At 31.9% G+C, this 19,562-nt stretch overlaps 1 protein-coding gene across 1 annotated transcript; it reads right to left on the bottom strand.

Annotated features, from left to right (window-relative positions):
• Nucleotides 1-24: 24 nt before the first annotated feature.
• LOC148624616 (transcription initiation factor TFIID subunit 9B-like) lies at nucleotides 25-18,771 on the bottom strand. Its single transcript, XM_088567365.1, has 6 exons — nucleotides 18,632-18,771; nucleotides 10,607-10,743; nucleotides 7,046-7,186; nucleotides 3,972-4,050; nucleotides 2,751-2,876; nucleotides 25-451 (listed from the first exon to the last, which is right to left on the bottom strand). Exons 1-6 carry the CDS (start codon nucleotides 18,750-18,752, stop codon nucleotides 294-296), a joined length of 762 nt encoding a protein of 253 aa, XP_088423491.1. The 5' UTR covers nucleotides 18,753-18,771; the 3' UTR covers nucleotides 25-293.
• Nucleotides 18,772-19,562: the final 791 nt, after the last annotated feature.

A 19,562-nucleotide genomic window follows, 5' to 3' on the forward strand; every position in this document is an offset into this window, starting at 1 on the left:
TCAATAAAAACCATCACAATCACATTATGGTGTGTAAATATTTATCTGGTAACAGTAATCCTGTCAATCTCAGGACTAAAACATCTTTTCCTGGTTACTTTTTTCCCTCCAGTATTTACTTGATAACAATTGTGTTGAAGAAACCTATTTTTTATATAAAACAGATCTTTATAGAGTGATAAACCTTGACCTTTAACATTAAAACATTATGCTTATCAAAAGGCACACTTCATCAGCTCTACTATATAAATCCTAGTAATTGCAACTATTCTTTTAGTAATTATTGCATTTTATCATGTATCATAGTCATCATCTTCAAGTTTTCTCTTTAAAGGATTGGTAATAATTGATGCAGATGAAGGAGTTATCTGTATGGTCTGTGGCAATGCAGTTGAATGGGGCACTGATCCTCCTACAGATGGACTGACACTCATCTGTTGTAAATGTGCTCCTTAAACAAAAGAAATACAGTTTGTACACATGCTGTTAGCCAGTTCGGAGAGATTCAAAATTTCTAAGGAAGCAACTATCTGACATTTATGGGATCTAAAATGAAATTTTCTATTCAGTTTTTTTTTTAAATGAAATATAATCCCTGCCACTTTTGAAATATCAACAGTAAAATGTAAGGAAAAAAGAAATCTTACATTTTTATTTCTGGGAAATCGCAACCTTTTTATTTCAAATTTAGTCATAAAATCCTTTATACATGTATTATCTAGATCATGTAATTCACTTGCTTTCTGTTATGGTATGTTAGGAATGATTTTCAAAGCAAAGCGAATCTGTCACACAAATTTCTGTAACTGAGATAACAATTTTCATCTTGTTTGAGGGCTATTTAGGATTTAAAACTTTAAAACACATTTTACTGCAAAAGCATCTGGAAAACAAATAAACTTTACAATTTTTTTTGTGGATTGTAATTTTCTCAAATCATGTCAAATAATTGCATATACATGTAACAAATTTCTGTGTTAGATATATTAATGATAGTATTGAATTCTTTATTTCACTTAATTTCTTCCCTGAAAAATAAGAAGCAAAACTTAGTACAATGAGAATACCATTAATGTGCTTCACTGAGTGCAGCTTTTTATGACTGCCAATGCTAAATCCTGAACACACCATTCAAACTTAGCTTTGAACTTGCTTACAATAAGACATTTGACACAAAGTAAAAATTTGACCAGAAGTGTTCACTTTTTGGTTCTTATTCCTAAATGGTTCCAGTCAAAACTTACAAAATCAATCCCAAACTTACTGTTGGGATGTGGCATCTTGTGATACAATTCCAAAGCGATCTATCCCCTTTCACCCAAGTTATCATCCAGGAATCAGAGAAAAAATACTTGTTTCTGGCCCCTTTATGGCCTTTTATTCCTTCTTGGCTAAAGTCACAAACCCTAAAATCAATCCAAGTCTTCCTTTTGCAGTATGGCACCTAAGAGTATAATTTATATGAGATCCATTCACCAATACATACATAAGACCACATCAAGTTAATTTGTAGATTTTCATCGCACATGCCTCTACTCAAAAGGCCCGCCCAAAAATTTTTTATTTTTGATTTTTTTGGGGTGGTTCAAATTTCCAGATTTCTTTTACGTCCATATTCATCACGACTCAATACTACAGACTTCCAGTCATTAAACGAGTAACTTGGTGTATGTTTACAGAATATCTTGATACCTTGACTTCAGCAGATCTCTGGATGGTTTTGTTGTTAGTCGCATTAAAAGGGGAATTAAAGAAATAAAGCCTTGGTACGGCACAAACATAACCGAAAGTACACATTTCAAGGATTTCTTTAACAAATTCGTCAGCAGGAATGTTGATAAGAAAGGCCCCCTAGGACTACGACAACTCAAAATAACTGTTTTTGTAAAAATGAAGAATGAAGTGACATAAGTTGACCCCTCTCTGCAAATACACTATGTCATCTCCTGCCTCCGCACTTACATCAAATATCAAATTGACAGTGAGCCTCAGTGGCCATATAGAATAAAGAATTGAACTTTCAATATGATTATTTATTCAATTAAGAATCTTAATACCTGTATAATAAAAGTGTGGATGTTAGAATGCATATGCTAGCTTACCCCGCTTTGATTTATTAAGATTTTACAAATCTTGGAAAAATAAAAAAATAAAATCCTTCCACCCACCCCATTATTTTAGTTGCAGGTGGATGAGAATCTACAATTTAACTTGATGTAGCCTAAGGAAATGCTTGTTTCATGCCCATTGTTGGCCACTAATTCCTACAAGATTTAAGTCTTAACCCCTAAAATCGATCCCAGTCTTCCTTTGGCGGTACAGTACCTTGTAATGCAATTTCAAATAGATTCATAATCTAAAATTTAAGTTATTGAAATGCATGTTTCTATCCCCCTTTTTAAAAATAATTTCTGAAAAGTTCAAAGTCTTTACCCCCAAAATCAATCCAAATCTGACCATTGATTGTGGTATAAAATATTGTGGAACAATCTCACAGACATTCCTAAGCTTTCACTCTATGAAATGCTTGTTTTAGGCCCCCTTTTGCCCCTTAATTCTAAAATGGTTGGGGCCATAACCCCCAAAATCATAACCAACCTTCCTCTTTGTGGTTGGAAACTTATTTTTAAATTTTATAAAGATCAAGCGACTAATACTCAAGTTATTGCACGAAAAACCAAGTGTCTCGGACATACCACCAAATTTTTTTGGTTGTATAAAAATATTATGTTTATATTAATCATTTGTACCTGTAGAGATTCTGAATGCTTGTCTCTGAACAACAGGTGTTGTTTGTGGTTTGGTTACTATGGTAACAGTTGGGACTGCCATGTTCTTTGTAACAACTGCCAGACCTGGGTTTCCACCAGATTTACCTACAGAAAGAAACACATGTCTCTGAATATAAATGTCATCTAACATATCCAAATTAAGCAATCTGTTAGGTGGATTTCTTGTCCAATTGTTCATTTACATTTTGTTGTAGTTAACAGGTTTTCAAATGATTGATGGTAAAAAAATTTCAAAAGTCTGTTTTAAATAAAAATCTATCATTCAATGCTCCCATTTTCTTATATTTCACAACACAGGAAAAAACCAGGAAGTGATACAAAATTGGTCTTTAATTAGATTGAAAAAAAAGCTTGTCACAATATGTGAGTCACAATCATGTTGCAAGGCTACATTTTGCTCATCAAAGTTTTGCAGAAGGAGTTATAATGTCATTGAAATTAAATTTCTCTATTCTGTTTAACTGTCTCCTGTCATACTGAACCGAGTGAAAGGCAAAACATAATTGAGTATCATCTTTGGTTGTATATAAGAAGTTTTACAGTTCTTGTTGAGCTTTCAGCTAAGTTACCATATACATATTTATGGTATCTTTATCTGTTGACTTAAGGTTACAGTGGTATTAACACTTTAACCTGTTGCATCATTATAAAACTTGGAACATATTTGTGCCATATCATCATATAATCAAACAATTACTTCAGACAATTTTCTATCCACATAGGAAAGTTGAAGTGGCAGATGTTATCCAAATTAAAACATTTTGTTTTAGCTTTATACCAATTGCTACATCCCGAATAATCCAGTCGTTATATTACGTTCCCTACGATCAATCCATTAACTAGAGTAGAAGTGAACCAGATACTGAGAAGGCCTAGATTATTTGGGTTAGGATTGCTACATTTGTTTTTTTTGGAAAAATAAAGAAATCAGAAATTAAATATGTTTAAAGTACACTAAAAAAAGTGAAAATTAATACAACCATTTCAAGAGATTGATGTAATTTTAGTTTATTTATTGTTTTCCAGATAAATTTGAGATACAGAACACATTGAAGCTTTCATTGTAGAAATCAAATTACAGAACAACACTGCCAAAGCAAAGACTGCTTTGCACACCTAAATAAACATACACAGCATATCAACTTCTTTAACCTTGTGAACGAAAGCAAAAAACTATACCTAGTCCATGTGGTGTAATACTAATTCTCTGAGGAAACTGTTGTCCCATGGGTAAACCATACTGTATTCTAGCTTGTTGCTGTAAAATACCATACACAAGTTAAGCAGTGTGATTTGTTAATGTTCTTCTTCAATTTGACTTCTATTGTCTACTGGTAAAAGTGCAGCTCTACCTAAATACCAAGCAGAAGCTTATGATTAGTGAAATAGTGATTCATTTCTTAATCCCAAATATATTTATAGGAAACTCAAAGAAAAAAAACTGAATTAAAAAATAAAAGTGCATATGAAAGTTGCCAAATGGGGACATCAACACTTGAAGTTTGGTTATCTTCAACTATAGAAAAGTACAGAAAAATATCTAGCCAGAATTTTTACACTATAACCAGTCAAAAAATATTTCCCGATATATAGCAGATCTAAGGAAATATTGTTTGAACAGTTTGATTGATCGAGACATGATGAATCACCCCCCTGCTTGTTCTGAAGTCAGAATCACTAAATACAGCATCATGCTTTTGCAATATATTTAAATATTCACATTCCATTGTGTACAAAGACTAATTACTCTATTTGCACCTTTTTCCAAGTAACTGTTAGGCAAAGGTAGATATATAAAGTTTCAAGTAAATAGTTCTAACATTTTGTACACATAAAAACTGTAAGCCTCAGATGTAGAAAAAGGAACTATATAATACTAGTAATGCATGTATAAAGTCTCTTGGGATAGAACAGATCTGTAAAGTAACTGCTGGTTTATAATGAACAAACATGTATAGTGTTCTAAGAACAATTGTTATATGACTTAATACTGTTTCATTCAATGACTTATCCTGCTCAAAATTCAACCTTCACTTCCCTGCAGGGATATATTATTTTGTAACAGATAATGCTGGCCATCGGAAACAATGACTATGTTATTATAAATTCACTTGTATTTGACACAAATTAAATATTTTATTTTTGGCGTAAATGAAAGATTATTTTTGCCCAAATGAAATACTAAATTGGTGCAAAAGCAAAGTTTCGCTTAATATTTCCAATAAAATATCTTTTTTTGTCAATAAATATTCATGTATATAAAAACACAAAACACCAAGAACTGTATGTATAATCAAAACTACAAAGAGAAAAATAAACTTGTCATGATAACTACTTCTGTCCTCAAATAGCAGGCAATAATTCTAACATGTTAAAAAGAATACAGATTTAATATAGATACTAATTTTTGTTCATCAAAACTCCTTGGGAAAGTTACATCATCTAATTCTATATTTTTAAACAAAGATTCTCTGAAATTCTGATTTACTTCACACTGTAATATAAAATGGGCTTCATCTTCAATCTTTTCAGCTTTATCATGGCATGTACGTGTCAAAAGTGAAGTTTTCTAATTATACATATGCTCCATTAACATTAATCAAAAATTAGACCTATCACTTGTTCCATTCAGTCAATGCACGCAATGTACACGTATCCTGTCCTTCTAAAATACTCCTGTATTTACTCAACATTTCAATGTTATTATTTTCAGTCTTCCTGTTTAAATATTCCATAACAATCTCAACTTTGTTTAGGCTTTTTATTTTGGTTTTCATTTTAATTTATTGTCGATCAAACAGCTTTTGCTAATGAAGTTTAAGCTACTTATTTTCCTATAAATTTGAATAGAATTTTTATACTAAATTTGGTTGAATGCAGTTTCAAAAACAGGTGCACAGAATTAGGGGACATTATTAGGCCCGTCTGATTTTATGTGTCCCAATTGATGGCAAGATTAATTTACATTAAACATAAATATGTAACTTTAAGTATGCAAATATTGGGAACAACTTCGTGTAATATTGTTACTCTAACTTGCCTAGGAATTTTTATAACATGAAAGTGCCTGAATGTTGTATGCTATGTTCTATGATTCTTCGAGTCACCAAGAGAAATCTGATGAGGGTAAGTTCCACTACACCTTTTAGCAATTTCTCAAAAGATTTCTTCAGAAAAAAAAGACCATTGATTGTAGGAAATTTAATTTTCATTTAGAGCATTACAGTTAAAATTTTTTTTTTCAATTTGAAATTCAAATATCCAAATGTAAATAAGTATTTCAAGAAAGTTAACTTAATAAAGCAATATTTCACCTATATTCAGGCAATGAACATGAAATTGATGATAAAATGAACATGAAATGAAAAATGGGATGGGACACAAAGATAATAGGGTTGACAAATTTTGAGTGCTACTAGAAAAAGGGAGAAATGTGTAGGGCCAGGCAATTAAGCCTCCTGTGGCGGAGCACAAAGGTTCCTATTCCCATCGAATACCACAGCAGTATTTTTTAATGTGCGAGGAACGTGGCATCTTTCCCAACACGGTGCACCACTACAGTTTGCGGTTAGGTTTTCTGTATTATAGCCTGACAACCCCAGCACGTAACATGCCACGTGTACCCCATTCCACCACCTGGGGCACACAACCCAGTTGCTCTGTTGGCAGAGCACCCTAACCCCTTTTATGACAAGCTTAGTGCTGTTGCTGGCCAATTCTTTTGACCCCGGACCCAAACGGGGAAGTTTCATTTATAAATACATAATTACAAAGAATAGACACAAGACAACTGTCAAACAAACTGTGATATATATGTATCTTTTCCAGGGATCACAGTCTGAGTCATATATTTAGTCCAGCAAATTGATTTCTGATTTTCAAGTATCATTTATCTCATAATGGTGGAACTCCTAATTGTTTTTTTTTATTTATTTGAGTTAATCAATTAAAATGGAGGGATGAGAATTAGTGGACCCAAAATGCCAACCAGTGAGTTTTTGGCCCTTATTTTTCAATTATATGAAATTTCTTTTTTCTGTACCTAGTATTTAACAACTTATATGTTTATCTGTTTCTAAAATTAGATGTACATAAATATTAATATAAGTTTTAAATCAGTTATTCCAGAAACTTGCTAAAAAAGATACAACTACAAAAAAAACATGTATGCTACATGTGAAACATACATAATTTTCCTTTAACCATATAGTAAAGAAATAAAATTAATGTAATTATCTTGTGATTAACCCTACCTTTTTTATTGTCTTATGACTTGCCATCTTGTAGTTAGGTGCTGATAAACAGTATCTATCAGGAGGAAGCCTTAATCCACAGTATGGTTTTATCAAAGGTAGAGGTTGACCACACTTGTGCTTGCTTATATCCATCAGTAACTGAAATGAATGATGGTAATAGCAAGATGCTTCTCACATGGCTTGATACATGTACATTATAAGATGTTTGATACTTATAGCTAGAAGAGAAAATTCAATTCTATGTATATGATTAGTAATCAGAATATTTACCAAATGATTTTTCATACAAAATCATTATAACGGCAATTAAAATTAACTGCTAGATTTTCATCTCTATTATCCTCTTCAAATTTAGAAGCATTAACATGTAGCACATAGCAAACAATTTGTCTATTACAATCACTTATAATATAAACTGAAATTGATATTAAATGCTAACTGATTGACTTTTATATGGGCATTTGTCCACTGTCTTCAAGATAAGTCAACAAAATGTGTACCATTGAAATGGCTGTACAGTATATATGAATGTAGCAACATTTCTTCAAAATGTGGGATTGATTAAAAGAGTAACAAAAAAAAAACAACAATTAACTTGACACTATTTTGGGACAATTTTGAAGTCCTTCAACTCCAAAAATGTGCCAAATCAAAATTGTACAATAAGAGGATAAAGTGCATTTGGTGACATTACCTATGAACTTTGATCAGTGGTATAAGAAGAATAGTGTCCACAAATACATGTAGTCGTGTTGAACACACTGAAACAAGGACACAGATAATTTCTCAGTCCCTCCATTGTCTTGTGGAAGAAGAAATCAAAACAGATTCCAGGAAAATTTCTACCTCTTGCAATAATTGTATTATGAAAGTAAAAACTACAGTAGACTCTACTTAATCACATATTTCTGTCCTGATAACAAAATGCCATTCAGATTTACTTTCCTATCTACAAAACAATTCTTCTTAACATAATAAAATCCCCAAAATTAGGAAAAAATCTTAGTATAATGTGTAAAAATCACATTTACTCAATACAGAGCCCCAAAACCTGAACAGTTGAGGCAAATGTGGACACAAAATTAGTTATTGATTGACACACTTCAGCAAAGGGTCTTATAGTTCATCATGGACACGACAACTGTTTTGGACACTATATAGCACAAAATTTGAAATTTTTTTTTCAAAATGTGGGTGGTTGGGCAAACACGTGAAAATGGGTCTGTCACTCGAAAATGGTCATTTTTGTCCATTTCTGGGCATTATTTGGTACCTGTGGGGTTCAACAGGACAAATCAGAAACCAAAGCACATTCATCCTACAGCCTGAAGACCCTGAAGGCTACTGAAGTCAAATAAAGTGTGTTACATTCAGGAGTGTGGGTCAGGAGCCCCTTGAAGGGTCATTCGTGTGAAAAAATGAGGATTTTTTTCCAATTTTTTGCCTCTGTTTGTCCATAAACTGGAAGCAGTCAATACAAGGGGTTGACATCGAAATAGTGGTGACAGAAATCATTTTTATTTAGTTTCCAGGCAAAATAGAGTACTACAGATTTATTCTGCTCTGGCGAGGGTTGGAGAAATGAACCCTACCCCTCCCCCCAAAAAAAAAATCTCATTTATTTTAAAGCGGAAACTTGTGACCTCTTCTTTTAGCTTTCAAGTCATTATTTATTAACAAACTCTATATCAGATAGCCTCTATCTAAAGCACAGTCAAACAGCTTGTAGATGGACACAATTTGCACTTTCCTAAACTCAGACTTACACTACCAGAACCGATAAAGTGGAACATGGTCCAATCCCAAACATTTCCAGGTGTAGCACGACAAGGGCTAAAAATTAATAAAAAGCTTTGTAGAGTACAGCATGATATGACAGCACTGGTCAAACCCCGAACAGTTTGGGCAAGTATGAACACAATATTAGTTATTGATTGACACATTCAAGCATAAGGACTTAAAATTATTTCATTATGGACACCAACAACAGGTTTGGACAATATACTGCATACAATTTTCAAAATCAGACCAAAAATTAAAAAAGCTGATTTTTTGGAGTGTGGTTCCTTTAACCCCTATAACATGAAACCCATAAGAGATATCAGAAATCTGGATAAAACACAGATAGGAATTTTTGTAAGGATTCCAAAAACAAAAAATTTGGAAATCAGACCAAAAATAAACTAGAGGATTTAAAGCGCCTGGATCGCCAGGCTTGATAAGCACAATTCTATTTTTGTGATAGTAAACATGTTTATTCTTGGATAAAAATTCCTAACTCTCAAAACTTAGAGAACAGTCATATCAGTTTTCATTGAATTCTGTCCAGTAGTTTTATAGGAGAATTTTTTTTAAAGTAACTACATTAAAAATAGCAATAAGCTGTCAAAGAAGGGCAATAACTCCAACATGACAACAGATTAACACGAAAATTTATCCTCATATATTTCTCATCATGCTGAACACTTTAACCAAGTCAGAATTTGGTAAAACCAAACAGTTTTGGAGGTATGCAAAAAACCCCTATGCTCTATTTTTAGTAATGGCAGCCATGTTTTTGACAGATCAAAAATCCCCACACCAGTTCTATGCAGTATACCCTTTGGAACATTTATACCAAATTTGGTATTAATTGGTCCAGTAGTTTCTTGAAAAATTGTTAATGATGAGGACAGACGACGATACACCAAGTGATAGCATTAGCTCACATGGCTCTTAAGGCCAGGTGAGCTACAAATCTGATCAACAATGAGATTTTTCTATTAATTCTAATGATAATCACTTATTTTCCCCCTTTAAGCCCCATATTTCTAAAAGGGCTGGGGCAAAAACCTCCAAAAACTATAAGGCTCTTTGCCATGTTCCTAAGAACAATATATGATAAAATTTCAAAAAAATTGGATCAGCTTTACTCAAGTTTTTGTAAATAAACTATTGCTACCAGATGCCAAAGACAGTGATGTCATCAGGGTGATAACATTATACATTTGTACAACAAAAAAAATGTTTGCTGTGGTATAAAAATGTGCCTAAATGATTATAACTATATCATATGATTACCGAAAATTTGTGAGCTTATAAAAATGTATGAAAAAAAGTCTTTACACCAACATTTTCTCTTATCTTTGACAGCAATGAGATGGTTCACTTGTTTGGTCTGGTATACATGTATAATTACAATCTAAGAAAAGAAATGACCTCATTGCTAAATTAATGTTAAACATTTAATATTTTTCTCTAACAAATACAAGTAGGCTATGTAATTCTAACACATATTCAGAGGGTATGGAAGTATACTCTTCCTCCAAAAATGAAAAAAATGAAATTATTTACCTTGACAGTATAATATACCACCAAGAAATGTAAACTTTTTGCATTAACTTTTTCCTAAAAAAAAAAGACACCCCCAAAAATGATTATTCTTGCTTTGCTCAGCAATTATGATTACATACATGTATGCACATGTACATGTACATCCCTAAATCTGAAATCTTCAATTCACCCTCTACAATAAGCAGTAATTCACTATCTTTAACAAATATACAAAATAATATGTACATCTCTTGGGGGTGGGGAGGTAAATGAATGATCCATTCTACATTGTATGGCTAATTTGACATCATCCACATCCACTGTCTTCTTATTGGCATGACTTGAATAAACCCTGGCATCTTCAAGTACATCTGATACATATCCTGCAAAAAAACAGATTAATCAATTGATGGAACTGCAGCTTCTAATTATCTAAGTACAGAAGCGTATAGTAATACTTATTTTGTTCATCTTTTACTCCAAAGTAAATTTTAAAGATTCACAGATTTAACAACCTTAAAGCATGTTAGTTAACAATAATAATCTATAATTTGGGTACTGATTTAGTACAGTGAGTTACCTATTAACAGAAATTGTCATTTCAAGGGAAAATACCTGATAATTTCAATGTTTAAGTGAGGGTACATTCTTTCCTCATGTCTAATAATAGTCCTGCTTTAGTGTCTAGTCAAAAATGAAGAGAAAATATTGCTGTAAAAACAAATTTCTAAAAAGACCTGATTCAAACAGAATTATATTTCAGTTTATAATCAAGGATTAAAATATAGATATATACATTTACATTGCCATTTTCAGAAATTTGCTACATTGTAATTGACTGTCAAACGGTAAACGCACAGTGCAGTTCAAAATAGATTATTTCAAGAGAAATCTCCTAGAAGAAAGATAGAGATATAGCTTGTCCAGGCATCAACTTATTTCAAATTTCCTTGAATCCAGTTCATGATTTATTATTATATTTACTATGCATATCATTAAAATACACTAATCTCACTGGATAATCGGTTTTACTGTAGACCTGTAATTAAAGAGATGTGCACTTAGCGTTGGGCTTCTAATGGTCAATGTTAGTGGTGAGTAGAACCAACTGGTGTTGGTAGTGGAGCCCAGCCTTTGGGATACCTGACCAAAGGACTCAGAGTATGTCCTAAAAGCGGCTGAGCTGCTGTGTTGATGCTCTGGCCTACTCCCAGACCTCACATGGGTCCAAGAGCTTTTCCCCACTCTAAGTATTTGGGAGCATGTCAACATGTAGAGTGAAGACACACAAGAGACCCTGCTTTGTAAATCGTAATACATGTGAAGTGGTGCCAGATCAGATTAGGCGGAGCTTGTTATTTTCCATTCGTAATGGAGCAGACACCATGTTGAAAACCTGATTCTAACAGAATTTTCATAATTCCAGTAATAAGTTACCTGTCTGCAACCATTCCGTTCCAAAAGTCACAAGCTCCGCCTACTCTCATCTTGCTCCAGAAGCATGATAATAAACAATAAATGTGTTGCATGTGCATACATGTGTATCAATTTTTTTATCATAAAACTTTTAAACCTTTCAAAAAGATGTTCGTGTGTTTCAAAATGTTACAGACAAGCTTAAAAATAGGAAATAAAGGGTTTGAAGGCCACAATAAATGTTTAGACATCACAAGTGCCTTGAAATAATCAAAGAAATGGTGTCATTACATTTGCACTGCCATGTATAGAACTTCTTTACAATGAAACTTTTTCTACTATGATTGAAACTTCAACATTTATGTTTGAAATGACACATTCAAAGTTTGGAAATAGGAAACTAACAGTTTTACATCAATGTCACTAGTGTCTATGAATACAGTGTCTATATCAAAGTCCCTGTTACTTTTTATTACAAATCTTGTCTATGGCTTTACATATGACGTTTTATGAATCCATGAAACATATATTCAAGCTATTTTTATATATTGTAGGTCACACCCACAATTAAGTTGACTACATCAGAGACAAATACATGTAATACACAGAGATAATAAACTAGCTAATTAGCCAGTTTATTCATAAAATAATCAGGCAGTGGAGAACGGGATTCCCTGACCTTTCCAATTATTTAATAAGCTACTTTTTATTGTAGAAGATGCCAAAAAGACATAAAAATGGGAAACTAAATATTTTATAACAAAATAGTTGTGATATGTTAAAGTGAAAATTAAGAATTTAATTTTTGCATTACCTTCATTTTCATAAGAAATTGCTGGGTAGGTAACTTGTTTTCAATACATGTACTTCTTTTTTTGTCTGTTTTGGTAGAGAAAAATGTGCTATGGACAAAGAGCCAAGATATTGTAGAATGGGGAAACTGAAGGTTTTATTTCAATATTCACAATACTTTTTAGTTATGATCATTTAAAGTTGTTCATGTTGATTAAGCAAGTACAAGACCTCATTCTCAACCATGTGTTAATGAGATTTCAGTTGGTTGCAAATCTCTTGTATAATACATTGTATGTCTCTGACTACTGTGTAGAAGAGTTCTTCCTGATGTCATCACTTACCTTGATTTGGTTTTGGTTAGCAAAAAATCCATTGAGTGGCTTGGGACATCAACTTTAAATTAATCATATTTTTTTCCATTTTTTTAGATAATTGAAAAATTCTTGTGGTTCCCTGAACTGCAAATAAAACTCTTTATACCCATGTAATTAGACTATATGAGCATCAAATTTAAATAAAAAAATCATATAAAAGTAGAGATTTACTTACAAATTTATTTTTCAATTAAAAGAGCTATAAATTCACTTTCAAAACAGTGTTCTCCCTAGGATTTTCAGATAGCGCTGTATTCAGCGCATGTGACACAACTTTAATATGTCTCGTGTTGAAACATGCCAGTTTGTAATTGATGTATTATATAAAAATTGATCAGTGTATTAAAACTGTACATTTATACATTGCTGTTTATGTTTACACAAATTAATTATGGTAATATTTTACCTTTTTCCTTCTATTGAAGTAATTATAACTTTAATACCATTTTTTATTTTTCCTTTTTTATATTTAACACAAAAATTAAAAAGATATTCTATCAAATTATGATAAGTAATTCTTCATAAATATTTCCTGTAATTCATACACACCCAGTGTTCTTAATTGATGTGTCAACTGCAAATTTTTGCAGACAGCAGCAACATTGGAAATTACTTTTTCATTTGTTTTGGGGCCTAAATGGCCCACTTGATTGTGATATACATTTGATTAAGATCAATCTCTATAAAACTCTTTTTTCTAGTCTTTGTAACTTTCAATATATTTATTGATATAGAATTATCTAATATATCTTGTTTCATAAAATTTTCAGGAAGTCAGTAGTGTGGAGTTGACCTAGTTATACCAGGAAAAAGCATAAATCTTATTCTTGTTATTTAAAGCTGACACACTAGTTGTTTTGTTTTGTTTTTGTTTTTAATTATTTTATGTTAGTTTAGTCAGGACAAAAACCCCATATCATGATTACAAATATTTTGTCCCACACCTGTGGTACTATTTTAAGACTTGGAGGATTTTACAATCTATTTCTTAACTGATTTCCCCGCTAAAAAATGTGCTCTTGATACACAACAACATGGCTGTCTAAACAAGAGATGGCCATTTCCTTTTTCTTTTTCAAAGTGTTTTGAAAATATCTGATGGAATAAATATTATTTGGAAATTTAGTATGTTCTTTTATAAGGTAAATCAGCTTCTTAATGTTGAAAAAATCATGTGATTGTGCAATTATTCAACTTTGTATTTATAAATAGCCACATGCTTTCGGCCAGGGTTGAGTTAATTTTGACCATAGTCAGTTTTGATTGGTTCAGTATACGATATTAGTACTTTTATTGGCTTCAGACACCTGTGTGGTCATGCGGTGATCAACTGACCATAGCTTATTTACTGCTATCGGTTTCAAGAGCGAATTACCTTGTAAGATGCCGTAAATGACCTCGGGGCACGCACGTTTCCTATTGTAATTGATTTTTAGCCAGCACTCCACAGTACTGTAGAACTGCCTAATTTTGGTCTTGTAATCTGATGCTTTGTAACATTTATCACTTTAAAAAAATGTCAAGCATCTGTAAATCTATATATTTAGAAATAGCTCTAGCCAAGGCCTTCAGGATGCAGTAAAAATTTTCTGGAAAAAAATTATCCACAGCATATAGGGTTACCATAGAAACCATGCAAAAATATGCGAAAATTTACAAAAAAGTTCATAAAATCAGGTTTAAAAATATCAAATTTCCCGCAAAATATCTGCAATTTTTATTTCATCCCCTGAAACTGTTCAAACTTTTTCCTTCGAAAACCCCTTCCTCATATGGGCATCGCCGGTTAGATTTTGAGCTATTTCACTTTGTAATCCACTTATTAAATTTAGCATGGTGAAAAATTGACTTACTTTCACTTTCACAATGAAGTCAAATTGTCATTGAAAAAAAGCCCCTTCAACATTGAAAATATATAAAACATTGCAAAATACTTTTAAAAGTCCCCTTTTTTCAGAAAATGTTTTATCAACAATAGATTTTTCATTTTTAATCACTATAGCAACCACCGGTTTCCATTTATGTCATTTTTCATCCCTAGCCAAAAGTGGGAAACTAAACTAAACTGTGGAGTGCTGGCTTAATCCTCATATTTAACTTTATAGCACAGCGCTTGTAGCAAGATAGCACAGTACCGATCACAACAGAGAAGCCCTCAAACTCAATAGCGCTGTTAAATACAGTGCTTTAAAGATGTGGGGAAAACACTGCCAAAATACGAATTATTTTATCGCAATGAAACATTTTACAGATCCAAAATTAATTATAAAATAACAAAGGCAGTGGCTCCTCGTCCATGCATTCGTGGACAGGGAGCCTCTTCAAGCTGATCATCCCCACATAGTCTGCGTCAATAACATATGGAATCATGATGAAAATGCCTGATTTGTTGCAGAAATATTGTTCAACTGAACCGCAAATGTACAAAATATACTACTATTAATGGGTGTGTGATCTGTGATCACAATTAGTAAACTGGACAGTCTTCTATTTGTGTAATATTTTAGTCAGGCTGCATATTTGGTAATGGAAGCAAGCCCCCTTGCTTGAACTGAAAATGGACAGATTTATGTCGGTCAGACACAGAACAAGTCCCATAAGTTACGATATCTGTTGTCAAAGTCGATGCATCATACGCTCTTTACTAGATGTTTCAAAAATTTGTAATAAATCATGGACAAAAATTTTAATATAAAAAAAAGTACATTGTACTTTAACAGTGCTGAGTAACAAATTGTAATATTTCAACAAGCCAACAGTTCCATTATAGAAATCACAGTTATTCTCACAAAAAGTCAATAAAACATGATCTTGTTCTGCAATGTACAGAAACTCGTCACGTTTACTGAATGATAGACATGGCCGATTCAATGGCCATTTATGCTCAAATTACTCATCATCATCATGGCTTGTATCTTTTTCTGAAACACTTTTCTTTAAACATAACATCAAAGACACTATGAAGAACTTCAAAGAAAAAGTCATGAAGATCAAGGACATCAAAAAGGTTTTTAAATTAGATGATATAACTAAATTATCTAGATGACTGGATTATTTAGAGCATCGAAGTACTTTGAAATTATAAGAATTAAAGTAGTTCATTATAATGATTGATTCTAATAAGATTAAATCAAAAATTAAAACAGAAAGTAAAATAAATGACTGTTTATTGATATGATCATTTAATCATTGCAACAGAAATTTCAACAATAAGAAAATAATAACTTTATTTTGCAGCCATACCCATAAAAAATGCTTTCATTACAATTTAAAAAGTTTTTCTTTATCAATTTTGTTATCGTCTGAATATAGCTGAAATATTTCTGCTCAGACGTTAAACCCCAACAAACAAACAAACAATCAATTTTGTTGCATATTTTGACACAGATGTTCTTCTCCAGAATCTTTTAGTATCTTAAAATTTGTAATGGAAGATAATAAGTGTTAATATTTATTCATATTATTTCATTTTCTGTTCTGGTATATTGCAATTATTTATTTCATCTACATCAGTATCATGTGTATTGCTTTCATTGACTGTTGTACTTCAGGTGTGAAATAATGCTCTTAATCTTAAATTATTGTGCAAAGTTTCAATAAAATCACAATACTGGTATAAAATACTAGAGTATTTACATTACTATACATAATTACATGTAATATATATATATATATATATATATATTACTTAAAAATCACAAAACTGGTATACAATACTGAAATATTTTTTCATACCATGTAGTATTGTGCACAATACTGGTATACCAGTATTGAGATCGCCAAATTCAGGAGATCCATTTTTAAGTCACTATTAGAGACTTCTTGCACTCGTAATTTCTGTATTTAATATTCACATCTAATTTGCATTAATGTGTAGTCATATGCCACATAATCCAGCATATCTTCACCATGTTCACCACCAAAGCATCATAGCTCCAGATTCATACGAGATAAAAATGTACCTCTTGAACATCATACACGTGTGTTCTACTTGTGTTTCTTGCTTGTATGGGAACAGGAAGTTTTCATGAAATGATAAGTAAGCTTTGGACATTACCTGTTTTTCGATTCAGGCACTGAGGCTAGTTACAAGACTATATAGGTCATATACATTAGCACTCCCCGATATTTATGAATATTCATTGCCAGGAATTCTAGTCATAATGGTACTTGTATAAAATGGCACTTGGTCAAAAGGGCACCTGTATTTAGTTAAAATGGCATCCATCATCAATGTATGTTTAATCATTTAATAATATGAAAATAAATCCTCTGATATATTTAGTATTCTTCCTGGTATTTTTTGGAGGTTGGATAGATATAAAAGTAAAGTCTTTTTGCAAGACATATTATGCATTAATTGTGATAAAAAATATGTTTTATAATTTCACCTGTATAAATTTCATTTTGTCCTTTTATTTACAATATTTTGTTCACATATTTTATTATTTTCTTGGAATTATTTATAAAAATGGGAAAATATATAACAAAATAAAAATACTTTGTGAAATTAAATGAAATACACAAAAAAAAATAATGTGTGAAATAAATCACAAATAAAAACTAGATTAAAAGACAGGAGTAAATATCACATATATACATGTATATTACTTTGTAAATAATTTTATAAAACTTATAAATTCTATAAAAGCAATGTGGATATCAAGATGGTAATTAAAGTAGTGAAATAATCTAATTAAATAATTATAATAATTCCTGTATAACCTATTAAGTAAACAAAGCCATAAATTATAGGTAATTTGCCAAGCCATAAACCATAATCTAATTCCCACACTAATTTACTTAATGAATTTACAATAAAAATTTGAATAATATTTCCTTTTCTTAATGAAATTAGCTTTTGAAAATATTTTATTGGTAAAATGTATTTCCAATTAAAAATATTTTTAATATCAGTGCCATTTCAACTAGCATCCATTGCCAGCTGCTACATCTGGTTCATGAACTGGTTCCCAGTTTATACCATAAGCGACCGAAAGATTGCTACAATGTACCTTTTTAAAAATATATCATACACATGTCTATGCATGTTTTTTTGCTTGTATTAGAACAGGTCAGTAAGCATTGAATTTATGAAATATTACCCAGTTTCTGATTCAAACACAGGCATTCGTTACCATTGATTATATAAAGTTCATATATATTATCAGTACACCAATATCTATATATAGCCATTCGGGTCGTAACGGTTACGAAAGATTACGCAACAATATCAAGTGAACCAAAATTTCAGCAGAAGTCCCCCGATTTTAGAGCATATTGCATTTGTACCATTTCGGATATTTATAGTATGCCAAAATCTGTGACAATGAATACTTGACAAATAGCAACTTTGAAGACTTAAGTCTTTGATTTTTTAGTTGTTTATTTGCAAACCAAGTTGACAATGATATTGTGTGAATTTGCCATCACTAATGAGTTGGCGAACTGTCATATACATGTATTAGGTATTTCTTATCTTGAATAAGATATATCGAATGTTTCATTTTTGATGTAAAGCGATTACCAGTCGATGAAGCATACAAAAAATACATTCAAACTGAATTCTGAACACACTGAAAATTCTGAAAATTGAGTGGATTCAGGAAAATTCGAAATTTATATTTTAGTACATCCTTATTTAGAAAGCAAAATAATTGACTTAATTCAAAACAAAAGTTATTACTGTAGACAAATTCGAGCATTTGATTAATAACTCGTGGTTCGTGCTCGGTAACCCCTAAATCCTTTAAAATCGTTGCCATAATTTGAGCATCCCTCGGTAGACTCTTCGCCGGGGTCGCCATTTTTGTTGTGGTAGTGATACACCACAAAACAACATCGGAAAGTATATGAGTGAATTACGTAAACTTCATTACGGCGCGCAGTATGGACCATATCGACCCCTTCTCGATTGTTTTACACTAGATTCTTAACATCTAAGAAAACGCAAATTTCTTCATTTTTTAGTTTAAGTGATACCGTAGAATGTTCTGGTTTCTAGCCTTTTAAGTGATGATTCGGTTGACAAAAAAGTAAGTAGGTGTTCCTAATTTAAGTTTGGAGAATTTTATTTACCATTTAAAAAAATTAAAATACTTAACAAGAGTTCCAAATGAAAATATTGATTTCGTTTGCTTATGAAACAAAGTTTTTGCACTTTTAAAAATAACATATCCGACACCAAATCCCAGGTCGGCCACATCAGCATATGAAAGGTCAGCGCCTACGGTAGCATTACACACACAAAGCGTGTGAAAATTGCCGTTATTTGACTGCACTATCTAATCTGTGCCCTTTGATTGCGTTGCATTTGTACAAATGTACACCAAAAGTGGCGTATCCAAAAGGAGATTTTGGGGATTTGATCTCCCTTTTGTAAGAAAATCTTGTCAATTCCGTTCAAAGTTGGGACAACAATGAGCAAATAATTGCTTCATATAAAAAAAATTCCCACCTCCCTTCCCTGTACACACAGAGAAGAGAGTATTTTTGATATGAAACGAAGTGCCTGTGGGATACGTGCATGCCTTTGGGCATGTCACTTTTTATGAGAGATCCATGTAAACGAATAAGACGAAATAATTCGATTACAGGCATAGAAAAGTAATATCTAT

This window comes from Perna viridis, chromosome 2 (assembly GCF_037379345.1).
Source record: "Perna viridis isolate PV_CMFRI_1.1 ecotype Kerala chromosome 2, ASM3737934v1, whole genome shotgun sequence".
NCBI lineage: Eukaryota > Metazoa > Mollusca > Bivalvia > Mytilida > Mytilidae > Perna > Perna viridis.

Bases quoted from the DNA above. Each gene is read 5' to 3' on its own strand.
- LOC148624616 (XM_088567365.1), bottom strand. From the start codon at position 18,752: ATGGCGACCCCGGCGAAGAGTCTACCGAGGGATGCTCAAATTATGGCA. The intron at 7,187-10,606 runs GTACATATTATT...CATTCATTTCAG, and splicing joins CCTCCCCACCCCCAAGAGAT to TTACTGATGGATATAAGCAA. The intron at 4,051-7,045 runs GTAGGGTTAATC...GGTATTTTACAG, and splicing joins GTCATAAGACAATAAAAAAG to CAACAAGCTAGAATACAGTA.